At 34.8% G+C, this 21,861-nt stretch overlaps 1 protein-coding gene across 3 annotated transcripts; it reads right to left on the bottom strand.

Annotated features, from left to right (window-relative positions):
* Nucleotides 1-819: 819 nt before the first annotated feature.
* LOC125658356 (steroid 17-alpha-hydroxylase/17,20 lyase-like) lies at nucleotides 820-21,228 on the bottom strand. 3 transcript variants are annotated; one of them, XM_056148419.1, is made up of 12 exons: nucleotides 20,261-21,228; nucleotides 16,646-18,900; nucleotides 9,148-9,321; nucleotides 8,132-8,209; nucleotides 5,714-5,812; nucleotides 5,506-5,599; nucleotides 4,993-5,148; nucleotides 4,172-4,383; nucleotides 3,859-3,987; nucleotides 2,117-2,221; nucleotides 1,875-2,006; nucleotides 820-1,563 (listed from the first exon to the last, which is right to left on the bottom strand). In XM_056148419.1, the coding sequence occupies exons 3-12, from the start codon at nucleotides 9,284-9,286 to the stop codon at nucleotides 1,205-1,207; spliced, it is 1,503 nt and encodes a 500-aa protein (XP_056004394.1). In that variant the 5' UTR covers nucleotides 9,287-9,321; nucleotides 16,646-18,900; nucleotides 20,261-21,228; the 3' UTR covers nucleotides 820-1,204. The 3 variants fall into 3 exon arrangements, with proteins under 3 accessions (XP_056004394.1, XP_056004392.1, XP_056004393.1); XM_056148417.1 differs by having other exon boundaries at nucleotides 16,662-18,900; XM_056148418.1 differs by lacking the exon at nucleotides 16,646-18,900 and having other exon boundaries at nucleotides 20,261-20,400.
* Nucleotides 21,229-21,861: the final 633 nt, after the last annotated feature.

Below are 21,861 nucleotides of genomic sequence, written 5' to 3'. Positions count from 1 at the left end.
GGTGTTGCCAGACCTTCAACAAGCGGACAACGAGAAAAAAAGAGGGAAGCGAGATTGAAGGTCTGGTTTTAATCGGACGAAGAACATGCTCCCCCGTAATAAATCTATTGGTAGCTCTAATTCATGGTTGCACAAAAGATTGATTACATAAAATTGTGCATCTGTTCCGGTTTCTCATAATTTTAACTACGTTAAAATAGGTATAGATTGTTTTAACGGCATTCCTTTGTGCGTTTAATTTAAGATTTAACTTTGATCATCTGATATTAGTGGGCGGTGTGATATTGACTGTAAAATCAAATTCTCTCAGTACTGATATCCAAAAGCGGACTATCTCAGATAAATCAAGAAAGAAAATTTAAAGGGCAATGTTTTAGGTACGGCATATCCCTCACAGGGTTCTGTATGAAAGAAAAATATCAGACAATCTTCGGGCCTCAAATTGTCTGATATTATTTTCATTGATTGATTGTCTATTGTTTAACGTCCCACTCGAGAATTTTTCTCTCATATTGAGACGTTACAATTCCCGGTGAAGGGCTGCAGAATTTAGGCTTATGCTCTACGCTTACGACCTTTGAGCTGGGAGGGATACCTGCGGTGACACGTACCTCAGTTTTTACGGTATCATCCGAAGGACCGCCCCCTTTAGTCGCCTCTTACGATACGCAAGAGGTACTGAGGACCTATTGTAACCCGGAACCCAATAGGATGCCTGTGTGTGTGTGTGTGTGTGTGTGTGTGTGTGTGTGTGTGTGTGTGTGTGTGTGTGTGTGTGTGTTTGTGCGTGCGTGCGTGCGTTTAAGACAAAACTAAACATTCCAGGTGAACATCCTTTTAATCCAATTGAAAATTATTCTACAAAATGTTTATCTTGTTATACTTAAAAGACTCCATTATCTATGAGAAATACTGTATAGCCTTTATATGCGTGATAACACTGTACTAAATGTGTCAGATATACTTGTGACTATGGTTAATAATACCTGTACTGAGCCTTAGTGTCAATAATAATCGAATGGATTACAAACACTTAACTATAGCATTAAATACAATGTTTCTACCTAACCTCAAAATCAATCCACGTTTCGATTAGAAATGATCCCATGATATTTGAACAGCTTGATGTCCGTTGTTACTATGTATAGAACACAACTGACTTTTAATCCTACTATATTCAATGACGGATGCTATTATCGCCCTATCAGTTCTTCGCTCTCTCTTTTACAATAACCTTGTACTCGGACGGAAGCTCTAAACCAAATCCCATCATCTTGTACTCGGGGTTTGCTTTGACGCCATCCGGAAGTCGGATTTCAAATCGTTGCAAAATATTTGCACACATCAACAACAATTCCGGTTTGGCGACATTTTCGCCCAAACAAACTCGGCGGCCTGCTGAAAAGGGAAGCCAGCTATCAGGTCTTGTTGGTTTCATTTTGCCATTTTCATCAAGGTATCGATAGGGATCGAAACTCTCATGATCTTTCCAATACTTGGGGTCGTGATGAAGTGCCCAGTGGTTTATCATAACGGTAGTCCCTTTAGGAATGTCGTATCCACCTATTTAAGATACAATCAGAATAATGAATATCGATGAACAAGTTACTTAATCTTGATTACACCATCTTTAAAAGATAAATAATCTATACATATATACTACGTTATATTTCATTGAAATTTATTTGTACGTTTTTGTTTGGTTGCCTATAAAAGCGCTCCCGAATCATTTCCTTTCTCTAAATGTTTAAAAAAAATCGGACAAGGAAAGATCCCGGCAATAGGAATTATATGTAATATACTACATATACAGCACATCCATCAAAACACTTTATAACAAAGGTTTCGAGACGTTTTACTAAAATACCACTCACCAACTTGAGAATCACAGATAGTCATGTGCGGGACACCTAGTCCCGCGACATTCCCCATTCTCAAAGTCTCGAAAAGACACGCCTCTGTAAGATCAAAATCGTTCCTGTTCTTCATCGACGGAATACCAGAACCTAATAAAGATTCGTGTAGAAATGTATAGCTGAATGCGTTAGTGACCAAGATTCACGCAGTACATCAAAAACAAAACACGCTATCTAAAAGTAGGCGCTTTCAATCTTACCAACAACTCTGTCAATTTCCTCCTGGCATTTAGACTGGATTTCCGGATGCTTGGTCATGAAGTACACAAACCAGTCCATGGTCATTCTGGTGGTGTCCACTCCACCTACACATAGAATATTCGTACAATATACATAATGTTGTAAATCAAGTCGAAAAGAAAAACACCAAATAATCCATTCGATTTGAAGAGGCTTCTTTATAAATAACGGACACCAAATACCGAACTTTTGAAAACAACCTCAGTTCATCATTTTTATCTTGATTCTGGCTATACAGCATAGTCATTTTACTTTAAAATTATCTACCACATCTACTTAACTATTTATAATAATTACATCTATACATCTTAATTACTTGAATTACTCTAATTTACCTATGCATCATGATTTCTTGAATTTTTACAGTTAGTAATTTATATACAATACATGGAATGTAACTCATTCTTATGAAAACCAAAATTCGATAATTTGGCTGTAATAATTAAAATGGAGACATAAAATTAGAGTAGGATCTTATATATCAAAAGCAGTGATCATTAGTCCTGATTATCTTAATTAAATAACACCCTGTTCTGTTCAAGGATATGGCTTAATGGATTTTCCAGTGTTGAAAAATATACACATCCTATTTCAACCGAAGGAATAAGATCTATGCAACTCAAAACAAACCCGAAAATAACGAAAATTTCAAACTGGCTAAGCATGGCCTAGAATACGAAAGTCCATATAGGACCTATCAAAAATATATTTCTAATCTGAAATAACGAATTCAGAATAACTCCTATAAGAAATACAAAATTAAGAGTTTGACAAACATGGACCCCTGAATCTACCAAAGGTGGGATCAGGTGTCGGATCGTGCGACATCCTCCTCCTACTACACTTTATTAACTCCTCGTTCTATCAAATTGTATTAATTTGTTTTAATGAATCAAAATCCGATTTAATGACTTGAAAACTCTATAATTTCAAATTATCTAATATATTCTTATTAATTCTGCAATTCATTAACACGACTTTTTTTTTTACTAATTACTAATTTGATATCAACGATTTTATATAGTTTTATAATTTGATATAACCATTTCTGTAATTCGTGTTTTCAAATTTAATTCGCTAATATAAATTTTGAATTTGTTATAACAAATTCAACAAATTTGTTATAAAAAAAATTTTAATCCCTTATAACGAATTTAAAAGTTTGAAATAACAAATAAAACCTGTACTAACAAATTTTGGAATTCGTTATTTCAAATTCAAAAATATATTTTGATAGGTCCTAAATGGACTTCCGTACTAGAGACAGGTGACTGCGGGTTCTTCTTTATCACTACATAGTGATAAAATTCATATTTCTATTTTTACAAGGAAAGTAGGGCAAAAAGACGATTCTCATTCCCCATTTCAAAGTCAGGGAGTATCTCCCTTTTACCTACGACACTACAAAGAAAGTAGGATACAAAGATATTTCTCATTCCCCCATTTTAAAGTTATGAAGTGTCTCACTCTTTAACTATTCCCCCCGGAAACATTTACTCATTTATCACCCATATCATTATATTCATGCGCAAACCCACCTTACACACCAGACGTTAGTAAAGTGTCATGAAAAACTATTCCATCAGTGGTGGCTATCCAGCTGGATAATATCAATTTTAATTTTTTACATGAAAGTGATTTCTATATGTATTTATGATAAAGAATACGTCGGAATTACCATGAAAAGAAACGAGTTTCATACCGAAAAATATGTCCGATATGGTCTGAACTAAGTGTGTATCGTCCAATTTCTCCAGGGCCGCTTCATCCCCCTTATTTTCTGCTTCCTGTCTGGCGATCAGTAAACTGTCTGTGAAGTCCCTGTTTATACCTACAAAATATGGATAACAGCTACAGTCCACTCCACTTATATTGAATAACAGCTAACATATAAAAGTTCTTATAAATGAAACATCTGTCTATTTTTCCCCTAGATGACTATGACTAAATGTGACTTTTGTCTTCTAGAAATAATTTCTTTGAAAGATGACTTCAAATATTTGAAAAACGCTCACCTGGTTCGAAAGTGTCCATGTGTTCTTTGAATTTGGCTCGGAGTATTGCGTAAAGTTCCTCTGTTTTGCTCACCAGTTTCTTCCATTTTGCTGTTGGAAATATATCCTTGAAGTATGGAAACGCATCCTCTAGCACACCGCTTCCCAAATCGTTGAACAAGTCTTCATCTAATTTCAGAAGTCCTTTCACTTCTGGGTCATCCACTGCTCGCCTAGAAAGGGACCAATCATTGATATACAATTGATTTAAAAGAGAATATATGTGAAATTTAAATTAATGAGTCATAAAAGATTATAGATGGTTTCAGAAGTACAATACTGTTGCATTTTAAAAGTGCAATGTATGTTATATTCTTCGATGATAAATAAATGCAGTGCAACACGTGATTGCTCATGTTGTCGAACGACACTATGCAGTACAATGAAAGTTGAAGATAAGGAACAGTGATAAATCTCATAACTCCTATAAGCAATACAAAATATAGAGTTGGGCAGACACGGGCCCCTGGACACACCAATACAATGTACTGTACATTCTTAAATATATGAGGAATTTATTATCGCGTAATTTCGCGAGAAACATCACTCGCGAAAAAATATTTCTCACTTTTATTTTTTATTGATAAAATACATGTAAAAACATTTGATCAACAGAGCACTCGCGAATTCATTATCTCGCTATTCGACGTCCATGAGCCATTTTGCGATAAGAAGTACTCGAGTAAAATAAGAAATCTACAGTATTAAAAGCACTTTTAATCATTTCTCTTTCAAAGCCTACCATATCATGAATAACCAGCTAAAAAGAAATCTGCACTTACTTCTCACCAAAACAAATGGTGTAGAGTTGATGGAAAACCATCAGATTGATATAGTCTTTTGCACAGAACGGCTCTTTCTCCTCCGCCATTTTATCCAGAAATTTGATCATGTTGTCTTGTATCATGTTTTCAAGTAGATTCCCTTGTAAGTAATGCCTAAAACATCAGTAAAACTACTGAACATATGCTTGTCCAAAATGTTTCACTTTTCCCACACATCTATATAATTTTGTACATTTACCATCCAATATAATATGATATTAGTAAATATACATTTGATATTTATTTAGTATTTCAGACAATTGTCTTACAAGTACAGTTCGGTTGTTTTTCATCAGTAACATGTTAGAAGTACCTGAATTAAATAACAAATTCTATTTGTCTTTTCTTTCCTTACTTTTAACATAAATTACTTAATTTCGTACGATGTTCCACATCAAATGATTTCAGCAGATTGTTTGTAAAAGTGTTTCTTCTTCAGAACACCCCGTTACTATTGCTATGTTGCAGTACCTTAGTGCTTTGCCTGCTATTTTCCTGTGCAATTTCCAAGTTGGTGAGTAAGTACTAAAGACAATGTCTTTCCCGCCCTCCGTAAACATATCACCTGAATCATCAATTAATATGTGTCACGGTAAACGAAGCGGGTTGTTTTTATTCTCATACATTGAATTTTGTATAATTATTTTTTTTAAAAACACGATGTAACACATTCATTTACCAGATGCAAATTTCGGTCTTCCAGCAAAGTCCGCCTTCCTTTTCACCATTGCTTCCAGCACCACATCAATATTGTTTAAAATGATCCATGTTTGGGGACCTATATTTTGATTTTTAGAAATGTTAAAGGTTTAGGAGTGAAAGCAATCAAACATTAAAACGCCTCTCTCTATCTATCTATCATCTATCTATATGTGCGTGTCATCACTTCTTATCTCCTCTATTTCAAAATTACAAATAAAATTACTATATTTTGATTTTTTTAAAAAGTTAAAGATATACTTGTGAAATTAATCTCTCTCTCTCTCTCTCTCTCTCTCTCTCTCTCTCTCTCTCTCTCTCTCAAACATCATTTCCTATCCTCAATTTCAAAATGTCAAATAAAGTTACACAAGAACTGAAATAACAGATTGACTACATCAATCAATGTTGAAAACAAGCTGGATATCTGCAATTGTCGGCATTGAATTTGCAATCTGTACAAAGACATATCATGATGATAGCACCCACAGTCAAAAAGGTACATCCAGAAACAGCATAGGATATCACCAGCAATGAAAGCAGTTACTAATTATACCACACACATATTGTGAGATGAATCAATAATGCAGTTTACTAGCTTGTTTAAAAACACTTAGGTATTGATGATACTTAATATTTCTTTATCGAATGTTTTGTTATATATTGAATTTCCTGTTTCTAGTTAACTTACATTACACTTGCAGGTTAACAAGTATAGTTGTGGGGAAAAATACATGACGATGTAGTCGATTCGAGATACAAACATTTGATTTTTTCCGTTTGTATCGTAAAACTTTCCGCATGTAGTATAAATAAAAATCATTGGTATTGCACATTTTCTATTTGTATTGTATAATTATAAATATGGAAAAAAGATACAACACAAACGAAAAATATAATATTACAAATTTTAAAAATGGTTGCAAAATTTGATCTTTCCATTTCCATAGCATATTTTTTTCTATTGCAAATAAATATAATTTGTACTGTGCATTTTCTATTTGTATTACAGTGTACATAATTATAAGTATGAACAAAATGTATTAACAGGAAATTATACATTACAGATGAGAAGTTCTACAAAACAAATGGAAACTGTGCAACACAAATGACAAAATATACAATTCAAATGGAAACTGTGCAACACAAATGACAAAATATACAATTCAAATGGAAAATATAGGATGCAAATGGAAAACTATACAATAAAATGTAAGAAAAAAATTAATAAATAAAAAAAATACACAATATATATGTGAATCATACAATACAAATGAAAAATTATGAAATAGAAATGAAAAAGATCGAATATAGTGACATGCCATAGATATGTTTATAGATTAAATCCTATAATGTTATAGGAAATCATGAAATCAAATGCAAGGTGAAGATAATGAACAGTGATCAATCTCAGTCAAAACAATTAAACAAGGTGTCATTAATTTTCACGTCAATGTCCTACATATTCTGCGATAGATGAGTGTGTTCGATTAATTAGAAACCCTAGTTTTATTCACATTTTGAACTTACTTAAAAATGTTCTCTTTCAGTGTATTATCACCGATAACATTTGCTGTTTAATCTACGAGTGGTAATGAGCAATATTCAGATAAGAAAACAAACACAGATTATTCTAACTGTTTTTCTTGTTCTTGTATCAAATTAGGAACAACAAGCATTGTAAGAATAAATGGTTCCCTACCAGAGGCAAAAATTATTGGAACGCAACCATATTCGAAGTTCATTATGAGACTATGGTAAAAGGGAAGATTGGAAAACCAGGATACGAAAGGTTGGAAATCAATAGCTATTAAGGTACAAAGACTACACCGGGAAAATTTTAAAATCGATCTGTAACTGTAACTTGTTATGGCAAAGCAATCATCATGATGTACTGAATATCAAATGAATATCTGTAAGCATAACAACAAAAAGTTAGGAAAACTGACAATTCATACTATTTTTCAAAGTCCAAGGGCCATAACTTAGTAAAAAAAAATCAACGGGCCGAGGCGAATTTCGAACTCGATGTGTAACTTGTTATGGAAAAGCAATGTACCAAATATCAAATGAATATCTGCGAGTACATCAAAAACAATTCCGGAAAACTGATTTCCAAAACTGACGGAGAGACAGACAGACAGACGGAGCACAAACCTAAAGCCCCCTTAAAATTCGTCGGTAGTAGGCTAATAAATCCAGAGCTCCTGTATCCCGCTTCCGTCGAATAGCGGAAGTGTCGTCAGTGTAGCTTCACCTTGATGCAATTACATACAATACAACTTAACTTGTCCACTGATGGCATCATGCAGCAAAGATCGTCAAACTGTTCGCTAAGATCAACAGAAAATTCTCAATTTATTAAATAATGTACTTCAGGAAATAAACCCAAACTAACCAAAAGACAGACTTAATACTGGACCATAATTCTTGGAGAGTTCCACTGCTTTCTTATGGATTTCAAGCGAGGTATAAACTGAAAAGAAAACGAAGGTGATAATTTCATACAATTTTCTCAATTACATTTTATTTGACCTAAAGGTTTCTTACTGGGAAAAGTAAACTCCCATTATTATTGCATAAAAAATGGGGGGGGGGATAGTTGGATGTAAATATAAATCTACTAGAATACATGTAGGCTTTTAGAGGAGGACGAAATGTCAATCTTTCTATTTTATACATGCTGTTTATTTCCCCTCTAGAGTCTCTTCCCTCTACCTTCTTGTAAAAATGGCAGTTCTAACTCTCATACAACATTAATTCCACTTTAGGCACGTACAACAGTTGTATGCTAAAGTATTTTATCACATTTTTTCTGAAAATCGAAACGATTCATATTGTGGATTACAATCTTTAAATGCATTTTAGAGAGATTTCAAATTCTGGCTTAAAAGTTTCATTTGTATAAGTAACGGATTTTGTTTGAATTGTCTACATAAAAATGATTGGTTTTTCTAAATAAAATTTGATAAAATTACAGGGTTACACGTAGTGATGACAAACAATAAAACGCCATTGTCATGCTTTGCTAAAATTCATTCTGGACAAAGAGGAATTCCTTTGTATTAATGAACACGTTTCATGATATCATCCAAATCCAAACTTGCAAATTCTTGGTAAAATTTACAGTGTTGCATCATAATTATGTGAAAAATTCATCCGAAAAAAATCCTTTTCGAAAAAATACATTTTCTATCGGACTTTGGAATTCTGCAAATAGATTATAGAAATGTTACAAATTCCTAGAGAAAATACAGGTAATATTTCTTTGAATTTCAAAATATCCCATAGGAATTTCTCATTTCCTATTTTAAAAAAATTCTTCCAGGGCTTTTGTCACAGAAGATTTTTGTCAAGTCTAACAGATTACGAGAAGTTCTCTCACAGCTATCTACAAATATTTTTTTAAGTGACCTGAATAATTCCCGATTACAGGTATGCATCGTGGTCCTGGCGGCAGACGATATCGCATTCGTTTGATGACGTAATACACCACGAGACCTATACTAACTCCCGCCAAAACGGTCTGTGTGTTTAAAGATACGTTGATCATGGCTGTTTCACGTTGTCCCTAAATTGTATCTCTTTCTGAAATGAAGAAAACGATCATTTTGATGTGCAGTCAGATGGCGTAAAGTACTTTAAAACAAATCAAAACATAAATAAGAGGCCCATGGGCCACATCGCTCAACCGAGTCACCTTGGACGTTGTTCAGCAATAGTCATTATTAAAAGGGTTTTGTTATCAATCTTGGTTTCCGAAAAAAAATTGACCCCATCTTGTGACCCCAACCTAGTCCCAAAGAATCCCTACATAACTGAAAATGAATGCACTGTAGGATATGCCTAAATGCACCAATATGACAGAAATGACCTTGCTGTTCTGGTAAAGACCAAGGTCACAAGGTTATAGTTCATGAAAGATCTTCCCATAAGAAATATATATACAAAATATGATAGCTCTACCTTTAATAGGTCAGGTTTTTGACAAGTAGGTCAGGGTCATCAAATCAAACGCATTGTATCACAAGGTTTTGACAAATAGAAGCTATATACAATAAATGAAAGCCCTATCTTAAATAGTTCTGATATTTAACAGGTAACAGTTTTTTACAAGCATGTTAAACTATAAGGGCACAAGGTCAAAAGTTTTAGTATAAAATGAAAGGTCTTGCCAACAGAAATATATATACAAAATCTGAAAGATCTACCTTAAAAAGTTCAGGAGATGTTTTTGAATAGGTACGATTTTTAAAAAGTAGGTCCAATTCGAAAGTCAAGGTCACAAGGTCAAAGTTCACGGAACAACAAGGTTTTGCTATAAAGAATTTATTTACAAAATATGAAAACCCTAACTGAAATAGTTCAGGAGATATTGAATAGGTATGGGGTTTTTTAAAATAGGCCAAAATCAAAGGTTAAAAGATAAAACAGCATTGTGCTATAAAAATCTATATCGAACTAGTTCCAGACATTAGTATATTCAATAGGTTATATTTTCATAAAATTAGGCCAAACTTCGAGTTGAAGTTCACAAAATCAAAACCCAGGATGTGAAATGAAAGGCCTTGACATGTGAAGCATATATACCATATATCTGTATGAAAGATCTACCTTAAATAGTTCAGGAAACGTTGAATACGTCAAATTTTCAATGAAAGTAGGTCAAACTTCCAGGTCAAGATGACACACTATTGCATCACATAAAAAGTCTCGCAGTAAAGAATTTATATACAAAATATGAAACCTTATCTTACATACATGTAGTTCAAGAGATATTTTAAGAGTTTTCTTATATACCAGCATATAAAACTATTGTGGCCCATCCTACCCAAAGGACCATGATTTGAACAAACTTCCATTTACTCTATGTTAGCAAGCTTTCGTGTAAATCTCAACTTCTCTGGGTCAGTGGTTCTTGAGAAGATACGAGGGCTGTTTGATCTGTAATGTCCATTGTACGCTATCTCAAAAGCATTCGACTCAAATAGTGAAATGAACATTACATCCCTTCAAAGTATATTCTCCACGGTTTGAAATACATACTTTCAATCTCTGAATCCATTTCTGAAATGCTTCGTGGTACGCTTATTTCGGTAGACCTCTGAGGCACTGACTGATGGCTGACCCAAGGGCTTGTCGGGACTTGTAACGACAACCAGATAAGAACTTTTGAAGTTTTGGAAAAAAGAAAAAGTCGCATGGGGCTAGATCTGGAGAGTATGGTGGGTGTGGCAAGACAGTAACCTTCGACTTCAAAAATTGCCTCACAAGTAAAGATGTATGTGATGGAGCATCATCATGAAGTAGACGAACATGCCTAAATCCTGACATAGGGTGTCGTTTAAGATCATATTTCTTGAACTTTTTAGTATAACATCTTGGTACACCTTTTCCCTTCGGCACCGGAATCTGTACGGAAGATCATCACATGAGAAGAATATGCAATATGTGCTTATGGTTCTTTTGGCAACTACAGGCCTTCTACCGTGTTTAGTTAGCCATATTTCGTTTCCAATTTTTCTTACTGATTCGAAATAGTGAACCCATGTTTCGTCACCAGTAACAATGTTTGCAAATTGTCTTTAATTGAATTTGGGAAACATTCTGAGCAATTGCTTAGCGGTTTGTACTCGTACCCTTTTTGGTCATCTGTCAATATCGCCAGTCATCTGGTATTGAGCCTGAATCCAAAGAGAGCTGGAATGTCTTCGCATGAGCTTTGTTACATGTGTGTAGTCTGTATCTTCTTGAAGCATTCTTGCTTGTCACCATCCGGATCCGTGTCTTTAAGAGGGCGGGTGCTTTTTAGAAACTTCGAAAGTCCGGCAGTGTTGACACAGATAGGGAACACCCTTGGCCCTCCGTTTTACATGCTTGTTTTATCCTCCCTTGTGTATAGTTAATGAAACGATTGGTTCGGGATATCATTCTTTGATTCTGTGACATTGTGGAGGAGTCCATTAGACTTTCGAAGGGGAGAAACTCCTTGTTCGATCTGTCATTTGCTCTTAAGTCTTGCTGTTATTTTGTAGTTTTCCTCACCCTCTCTCATTTAGATATTGATCGCGGGCCTTTATCATTTCCCACTGGGCTGTAACCTTAAGGCGATAGTATCCGAGTTGGTCCTTTCCACTGCTGGTATCGCGTGTCATGGGAAGAGCTTTCTCTCGTCTATGCAGTATACGTTTGAATTTTGTGGTTATCCAAAGATTTGGTAGTTAATATTTTGAAATCTTCCCAGATGCCTCTATGGTTTCATGGTACTTCTCCGTGATGTTTCCAATGCCTATACCCATGTGGCCATTACCAGCTATCATTTCGGCTTTGTGCCGCATTAAAATCTTACGAGAAGTAACCCGTTACTTGAAAGTATTGAGTGATAGGCATTACAACACTGAATCGTGATCACCTTTTCGAAGGGCTGTGAGATTTGCATTTGTCAACTATTGATGGATGGGATGTGAAGATGACGTCGTATCAAGTAAACCTAAAATTGATAGGGGCCATTTACTCCTTAAGATTTACCAGGCAGCATACCAAGTTTGATGTCTGTCAAGCAAAAGGTTCTCAAGATATTGAGTAGAAAATATATTCCTATGTACAGTTTTACCCTTGACCTTGGACCATGTGACCTCAAAATCAATAGGGATCATCCATTCCGTATGTTGTACCAGTGTTCCAAGTTTTTTGTCTGTCGAGCAAAGGGTCATCAGGATATTGAAAGAAGCATATTCTTCTGTCCAGAGTTGATTGGCCCTTCACCTTTTGACTTGAAAATCACTAGGGATCCTCTTCTACTCATAACCAACCAACATTTGAAATATCATAACCATCAAGTGAATGGTTCTCAAGATATTGAGCGAACATTTGGTCAGACCAATCGACAAGTGCAAGTACCCCCCTCCCCTTCCTTCCTTTCTTCTTTGAACGGGGGCATAAGTAATTGTTCATAGAATCATAAATATAGTCACATGAATTTAGAAATATGACTGAAATTGGTTTCCGTACTTCGGAAAACGTAAATACTGACATTCTCTCACCAGAGGAAGCTTCATGTAGTGCGAGTAGGGCACGGAACTCTGGGTAGAGAAAGAAATGCTGACTATTACAATGAAAATAATGGGCTTCCCTACATTTACCCTTAAACATGCAATCGGAATAATGCATAATCATATTTAATACACCTGTATTCAACTCATAATAATACGCACTTTTCTGTGTGAGAAGGGGGTCTGGGGCGCGTACTCTATAACACCATACCTTTTTGACTCGGGTATACTTTCTGTAATTAGTTATTACGAAACAGCGAATTTAAATTCGTCATCGTGGAATTTTTAAACTGTCGTGATATTATGATACCGTGACAAGCACACATGATTATGTCAGACGAGACGTCTCTGTGGCTTTCTGTAGTCTGCGCGATTTTCACGAGTCTAGGAATATGCGATTGATTTTAACTTTCCCTTTGCAGTAAACAGCTGATATACTTTACCCATCTATATGCGGCAAAATTTCTGAGGCTTATGTTTGAATTCTTCATTAAGTACCGATCAAATTATTGGCTTTGATTATTATGATGTTTATAATTACCAATGAGGTCGTTATATTGCACCTTGGTACGTCATTTTTCGCAGCTTTGTGGTGTTCTGATTACGATGCATTGAACACTCGTTTGATTCTTATAACGTTGGCTATTGATTTAAAGTTTACACAAATATATTATCGAGTCTGTTAAAACTTTATTGCTACAAAATCTCGTGCTTTGCTGAAATTAACATTATCTCAACGAAAATATTCAGTGAAGATTGCCGCATTGTAGTATTTCTAGCAATTAATGTGCACTTAGGTGACATTCCTGTTGGCTATTAAACCAAATCTGTATAACTAATTACCGTCTAAATATGTAAATTCCATAAAATAAACCATCATCAACTTTTCCGTTCAAATGATGACTTCCATGGCGCACTATTTTATCTCCCAAAATTGAAGAGTTCCTATAGTTTGTTTTTGAATTAGCAATATACAAGTAGGTATGTGGAGATACTATGTATCAGTAACTAGATAAAACAGATTATAGGAACTCTTCAGTTTCAGGAGATAAAATATTGTGCCATGGAAGTCAGGGCCGTAAATTAACCTTCAATTTGGAGGAGGTAGGAAATTAGGCGGGGGTCTGGGGCCGCCCAGGCCCCCAGACGCTGAGCACATTTTGTGCACACTGAACACTTTTCGTGCAAAATCCTTGATTCTAGGGCTTTCTAAGATGTTACTTGACTAACTCATTCTAAAAGAAAGATTTGGAATGCTTTTTAAGGGAGGTATCATGTTCTTAGTTATTGGAAACAACATAAATTCTAATGAACTTTAAATTTTAATTTTTTTTGGCTCAAAAGTTGGAGGAGGCAGCTGCCTCCTCCGCCTCTATGTAATTTACGGCCCTGGAAGTCTTAATTTTAACGGATTTGGTGACTATTTTCATTTTGGGATTTTCATACCTAGATGGTAAGCAATGCAAAATTGATAGTAATATAGATTTGATTTACAGTTAAATCACTTATTTGAAGCAAACAGGATCAAAGTTTTGCATACAAATATATAGGGAAAATCTTTAAATATGAGCCAAGGTGACTCAGGTGAGCGATGCGGCCCTTAGACCTCTTGTTTGATACTATCATAGCAACCTCAATAATTATTTTTTTGTATAATTTCAGCTATTTTTGAAATGTATGAGTGGAGTATGAATGGTTGGTATGAGTGATTATATATCCATTGTACATCTTACCTTTAAAAGAATATATTATGATGCACTTCATTTCTATTTGTACAATGGACAGTGCTAATTTAAAAAAAAATGCCGCTAAGTTAGAATTATACACACTGTGATATTTCCTCAGTTTACAGGCCCCAAAATGGGATGCGTATTAAATATATTCGGCAAAATACGGTAAATGTGATTATTCATATGACTATTGAATGATTTGATTGCTATACAGAAATTGTCACATGATTTAGGCTTTTAGGGGTCATCCATAATACGCAACTTCCGAGATATCAGCTCTTCTGTGATGGAGGTACATTAAGTGTTCTGTTGAACGCTTGGGTGGGTACAAGATGTATACAATCATATACTATAGACTAGCTATGTAAATACAGATAAAAGTAATGAAAGTGTAAATTTTGTTTATATCAGCCGTTGGTATACATTAAACTGACCATATCAAGAATAATATTTGTTTGAATTAAGCCATTAAATTAAATATGAAATTATTTTTTATTTCCTATTCTGCACGAGTGATATTTTAATCAAAGAAAAATGGTGCTTATCGATTTTTGTTTGAGCTAATTTATTATTAAATACTAATAAACTTACTAATATTGTATGTCCCTGCAGATTGGGTGGTTACATTATGTCTAATAATCGGCCGTAAGGCAATATATGACGGCAGCGATAAGCATTTGTACCCACCGCGTGTGAACAATAGTATGTTTTACGTCTCACTGTGCGTAAGAGTTCCACAAAGGGAAAGAACTATTGGACAACTCGGAAATTGCGTATTGTCAACCATTTTCCAAAACGTGCAAAAGGCACGCTCGGGGGGATGGGGTAAAAACTCGACAATTTTACCGTACGCTCTTTTTTTCTCTTCCGGATTTATTTCCTAAAAGTATTGGTCATGTTACAAAAGTGTAATGCCTATAAAAAAGACGACAAGATAAGACAGAGACATCTTTATTTTTTTCTATAAAAATCTATTATGTACACAAGATTTGCACATTTATAAAACATATCATTCATATATAACAAGAAATAGGGGTACCAATATTAAAGAACTCATTGTTTGAACTAAATTGCTCATAAACTCGATTGTCGACCTTCTTGTTGGGAATTTAAAAATGGTTGCTGTACACTTTTTGAGGGGGTGGGGGGGTCTCAAAAACTTTGGAAAATGGTTGACAATTATGGATGACCCCTTACACACTTTCATGCAGTGAGGCCTCGACAGGGAGTAAAAATCGGCCGATACAGACCCATACCTTTTTCAACCTATGAACAGCTGATGAAAGCGAGATGTTTACTTTCTTTTCTATAAAATATTTACTTACACTATTTGTTTCCAACAAGTACCTGTGACAATTTGACCATGCGCTTTATTATAGTTGAGGGGACTCAACAATGTAACAATAAATTACATTGTTATAAAAATGCCAACACATGGTATATCTTCAAAACAATAAAGCTGTTCAAAAAAAGGAAATCAAATTTTTGAAGATCTTTATGCGTGGAATGTATTTGCTCTCGGTGTAAGAATAAACAGAAAAGTTTGGAAGCCGCCAAAAGACGCTGCTGAATGCAAGGAGTATCTCGCTTCGCGAGCCGACTCAAAAACAACACGGGTAGCGTTGACACCTGAACCCTTCAGTCAAAATAGTCTTATTTAAAGGGTTATTCCCACGTAGACATTGTGTGAGATGGGAAAACAGGCCATGCCTAGAAATAATTCCTAAGATTTGAAAATCCTTTAAGTGGAATAAAGAAACTTCACAATGTTAGTTAGATGTCAATAAACCGATAAACGTTAACACGACCTCAGGTCAACCATCTTTTTTTTTTAAGTCCGTTAGAGCTAAGAATTCAGTTTCTACACACCTTACATCTGCCTCACCACTTGGCGTGATAATTACGTTCACCTATCGGACTCAAAAATCAATAAACCTGTACGTGAGCATGGTAGAAAATGTACAGAACACAATGTTTGTCAAATGGGAATAGTGAATATTGTTGCGCAAAATTTGACATGTGACACAGATCGGGATGTTTTGATCCGCAGCCTAATTATATAAAACTGACTCAATCTTGCGTTGTATCAAACATATGAATGAGATCTTACATATGCATATGCTTACTTACATATCTACATGTTTACCTGTCGTTCCAATGAGCTATCTTGTAATAACACGACCGAATTTCACATCATGCATTTCTTCCGTTTAGTGTAAACAAATAAAGTAATACACCACGCATGCGTAATATGAAAATCTAGAACTCTAACCTAACCCCTCAAAATCCAGTACACTGACCATGATGACCTGTGTATAATTCACTCAAAATATAAACGATGTATTTATACGCATACGTCAGCATAAAAAAAGTGTACTGGATTTTTTGAATTTTTTTTTAATACATCTTTATATTATTGAATGCCGAGATCGGCCAACAAAAGAATTGCAAGTAATCAAAAATTGTTCAAAAACGAAACAAAACAATCATGATTTTGGGGAGAATATATTATGTCAACTTCGTGAAAATCTGTATGTAGCACAAAATGTGCAGAAAATGTGCTCCAATCTCGTCGATCGTAATCCTATAAATTTTTATGTCTAATGTTATGTGAAACACCTAAAACAAACAAGATCAGCGGGCATCTGTCAACACAGTGCTATCGTGCATGTTTACAAATGCATGTACAAGTAAATAAAGTAAAGTAAATTTTATTTAAAGTCGGCACTATATACATTCAACATGTCAAACACAAGCTCTGTAGAGCTTTTTAACCGACTATCACATTCAATTATATCAAGGACAAAGACACATAGCATGCATGTACACATATACACAGACATATCACAGATTAACAAAAGAATACAAAATAAAAGAAAACTTTCATGCAAGAATATACAGATACGAAAGCATAAGACTACGAGGAAGAAATAAAATACTACAAGCAAGAGTATATGTATAAAAAGCATCATTAAATTTCAAACCAATTAGCTATGTTTGCTGTTTCAAGTAAAAGCTGTATAGTATAAGAGTTTTTGAAAATAATTTAAATATAATTAAAATAAATGATGGTAGTAAATTAATCATGTAAATATTTAAAATTTCATTGCTGATGGAATTTACTAAAAAATAAATAATAAAAGTAAAAATAGAAAAGAAAGGTCTATTGAGCCATGGAGATATAAAGCTATATACAATGGACCTAAGATCTGCATGATTTACACTTACATGTGGGGCCAGACCAAGTGGAAATAAAACTTTTAAATTGATTTAAGGTGGTAATTAAGATGCCTAGCTTCATTTGGCAAAGAGTTCCAGATTTTAGGAGCACTGCACCTAAAGGATTGCAACCCATACCTGGTTGTCCTGACACTGGGCACAATGGCAGTGTTTGTATATCTAAAACTGTAAGAGTGATCATTAAATGCAATGATGTGATGAAGAAACAGAGGGCTGGATTTGTTTATAATTTTATAAGTTTCTATAGCCAGTGTGCGCATACGCCTTACTTTTAAGGTTGGAAGAAGAGATTTATGAAGCAATTCATCATATGTAGAAACATAATCATTATATATGAAACGAAGGGCCCTTTTCTGTAGGTTTTTCATTTTTGTGGTATTCTTCTCCAGCAGAAGTGCCAGGTAAGGGGGCAGTAGCTAAAATTTGATAAAATAAAGGAATGGTAAATTGTAAGTTTACTTAGACGATTAAGATTGTGTCCTATTCTTTTTAACACATCTAATTGTCTAGCTGCCTTCCTACAGATGTCAGTAATATGGGAGTTGAAATTTAATTGATAATCTATGGTCACCCCTAATAGTTTAACCTCCGATTCACTGCATAGAGTAGTTTCTCCTAAATCAAAAGTTAATTCTAAATCTTTGCTCTTCTTTCCTACTGAAATTGCCTGAAATTTGTCAGAGTTTGCTTTCATTTTGTTGCAATTGAACCAGTTTAAAAGGGATACGCTATCATTTTCCAATGTGGTCTTTAATATATCTGCTTTTTCATGAGAGTAAGAAACAGCATAATTATAAATGGAAGAGTCAGAGACAAAGCCGAAAATATAATTTATAAAGACATTAAACAGTATCGGTCCAAGTATCGAGCCCTGAGGAATGCCCTTGAAAACTGATTGAAATGAACTAGAAAACTCCCCGATTTTCACATATTGATATCTTTCACTGAGATAACTTTCCATAAGACTTAAGGCTTCATTTCCAAGACCGTAGTGTTTAAGTTTTAAGAGAAGCAAATCAGGGGGGAGACAGTCGAAAGCCTTAGAGAGATCCATAAGAATTGCGGCTACATACTTATTCTCATCCAAGGCTCTCTTCCAGTCTTCCATGATCCTTAGTAAGGTGGACTGACATCCATACCCAGTTCTAAAAGCAGCAAGGAAAGGATGAAATATAGATTCAAAATATTCAGAAAGCTGTATATGAATGGCTCTTTCAAAGAGCTTTGAGATGGCTGGCAAAACACTGACCGGTCTATAGTTTCCCTTGTCTAGACAGCTGTTTTTCTTATGAATAGGACAGACTTTGGCTTTCTTTAATGAATCGGGGGAAACTGAATTTACTATGGCCTTATTTATAAGACATGCTAATGGTTTAGCTAGTCTTAATAGCAAGGGTGATATATTATCTACCCCTGTAGCTTTCTTAATATTGATTTTGTTTACATGTTCAATGATGAAAGATTCATTTACCGGTTTAAAGGATAGTGGTTGTGAGTCCTTATCTTTCATGATAGTGTCAATTTGTCAAACACTTGAATGTTTTTCATCTATCTGCACATCGTTTGTTCCTATATTCTTTGCCACATTAACGAAATAGTTGTTAAAAATATCACATACAACACCTTGATCGTTGACCAAACTGTCATTTTCACATATGATAGCATTTCTGATGGTATTATTACCCTTATTTGTCAAAAAACGGTTTGATTGTAGGCCAGAAATCTTTCGACTTTGGCCCCCTTTCACATCTCTCTGTAAAATATTTATTTAGAGACTGTTTTTTAACTTTTGTGACGTAGTTTCTTTGAGTTGCATATGCTTTCCAATTTTTGTCTGTATTATATTTTTGAAATTTGTGAAATAGCATCTTTTTCCTATAAACAGCCCTCTTCAGAGTTTTATTCATGAAAGGAACTTGTTTAGGTAAAACTTTCCTCTCCTTGAAAGGAGCATGTTTTTCGATCGTCTCTAAGAATTTGTTTTCAAAATTTTGGTATGCCATATTGACATCTTCCACATCAATAGCATTAATGAAATCTATATTACTTAACTCTTCTAAATGGTTTTGTACATCGAAATTTTTAAAACGTCTACACAATTTGGTTTGTTTGGTTGCCAAAGGAGTGTCGCACTTCAATTGGGCAGCAATACAATTGTGGACATCACTAAAACCACTGCTAAAATTTAAAACTTTATGTACACAGATGACATATTTGTGATAATAAGATCTAAAAGACTTGGTTTTCCATAGCTGGTGAAACATGTTGGTTTCTTGATGTGATTTCTAAGATCAAAAACATCACATATCCCCTGCATGACGGAACACTGAGAATCATCTAACATATCATAGTTGAAATCACCTAAGAACATAAAATTGTCATAAGCTGCTGATATTTAGTCGGCATACATATTGAAATCAGAAGTGAACAGAGAGTCGAACATACTGGGCGGCTTACATACGCCTGAAATGAACCACTTTTGATTGTCAACACATAATTCAATACCTATGGCCTCGATTGACTTGAATTCGAATTGCCTCTTCCTGTTACCTGGTAGATCAGATCTTAGATATGCCACTATTCCCCTTCCATGTGCGTTTCGATCCCTTCTCCATAGGATATAATTGTCCACCTGGAACTGGGCGTCCACAAAAGTCTCATCAAGTTTTGTTTCTGACAAAAAGAGTATATCAACTATATTTCGAGTTAATAGCTCATGTATGTGCTCGATTTTGCTCCGCAGACTGTTTATATTTAGGTATGCGACTATAAATTTCTTTGGATTAGCTTTCCTAGCTGAAAAAAGTTCAACAAATATATCGTCTTCCTCATTTTCTTGTACTTTCGATTTCCCATTTGGTGTAGCCAAAGGGGAATTACTCTGATTTGTTGATGTGAACTGTACATTTTCGTGCATCCCGTCTCCACTCGGCAGCTGGGAGTAAGTGGTTTCCTCGTCATCGAAAAATGAATCTGTAAAGTTTGGTAGTCGGGATTCACACAGATTGCAGTAGAAGTAGTCGTCAGATTTACCGAGACTCATGTAAGCAGCAAGATCTAAGTTTGTACATTTCAAATGAACCCATAGCTCACAGAAGTCACATTGTATCGCTTTCTGGTTAGACTTTACCGGTTTTCTACATGTACTGCAAGGAAATCTAACTGTCCCTGGATTAGGCGACACATCACCGCAAAGGAGGAGTATGCATTTTAGTAGGACGTGATCAAAGCGACTGTTTGTATGTAACATATTGTATAAATACGACTTCCGGTCACACATCTGATATATAAAATAAGTATTGTTTGTAAACTCCGGCTGATTGTTCACGGTTACCAATTTTCCAGAGGTAGAATATTCCTTTCTCAATACTTTGCCGCTGGTGGTGGCATAAATAAGTTGATAAAACTGCATTAAAAGGATAAAAATTTGGGACAGTTGGAATCCACGTATTCCCGCCATCTTGTCACAACTCACCAAGAAAAATAAATGTTTATTTACAAGATACATAGAGGAAATTGTACCGTGACAGTATGTTTTATTATGTATGTTTTATACCTACATAGTGAGAAGGTACTACACAGGACCTAATGTTATTAAATTTCATCAAATTATGTCAACCAGTAAGGTTATTCAGCAGGTCTGGCGTTCATATAGCCTGTACTTCGCGTTGTGTTTGTTTTATTTTATTTGATAGTGGCGACTTCGAAACGATCCAATTACACTATGATTAGAAACTTCAAAATAAACTAAAATAGAAATGAAAATAAGATTAACAACGAATTTATTACCAGTATGAATATGACAAATACAAACTCCTAAAGCCTAGAATTTAGCCTATAAACTATCAAGAAATTATCCCAACCCAAATGTAATATAATAATCTAGTAAGTAAAAAGGGGGAAAGTATAAGGACAAAACGGACGAACAAGATGTAAGTCCAGTAGAGGAAGTGTAGCTAGCAAGGCCAGCGGTCTCGCTTCCACGAACTGTTCGCTGCATGGCTTTATACAATAGAGAATGTCATTAAAGGGAAAGGCAACCCTAACCACATATTTGCTTTTATGAATTAAGTATTACTTACTGATATCGTAATTGACAGTCTTTT

This window comes from Ostrea edulis, chromosome 9, assembly GCF_947568905.1.
Source record: "Ostrea edulis chromosome 9, xbOstEdul1.1, whole genome shotgun sequence".
Classification (NCBI taxonomy): domain Eukaryota; kingdom Metazoa; phylum Mollusca; class Bivalvia; order Ostreida; family Ostreidae; genus Ostrea; species Ostrea edulis.
Note: the sequence above shows the minus strand (reverse complement) of the source record. Positions and strands in the feature narration are given on the sequence as shown.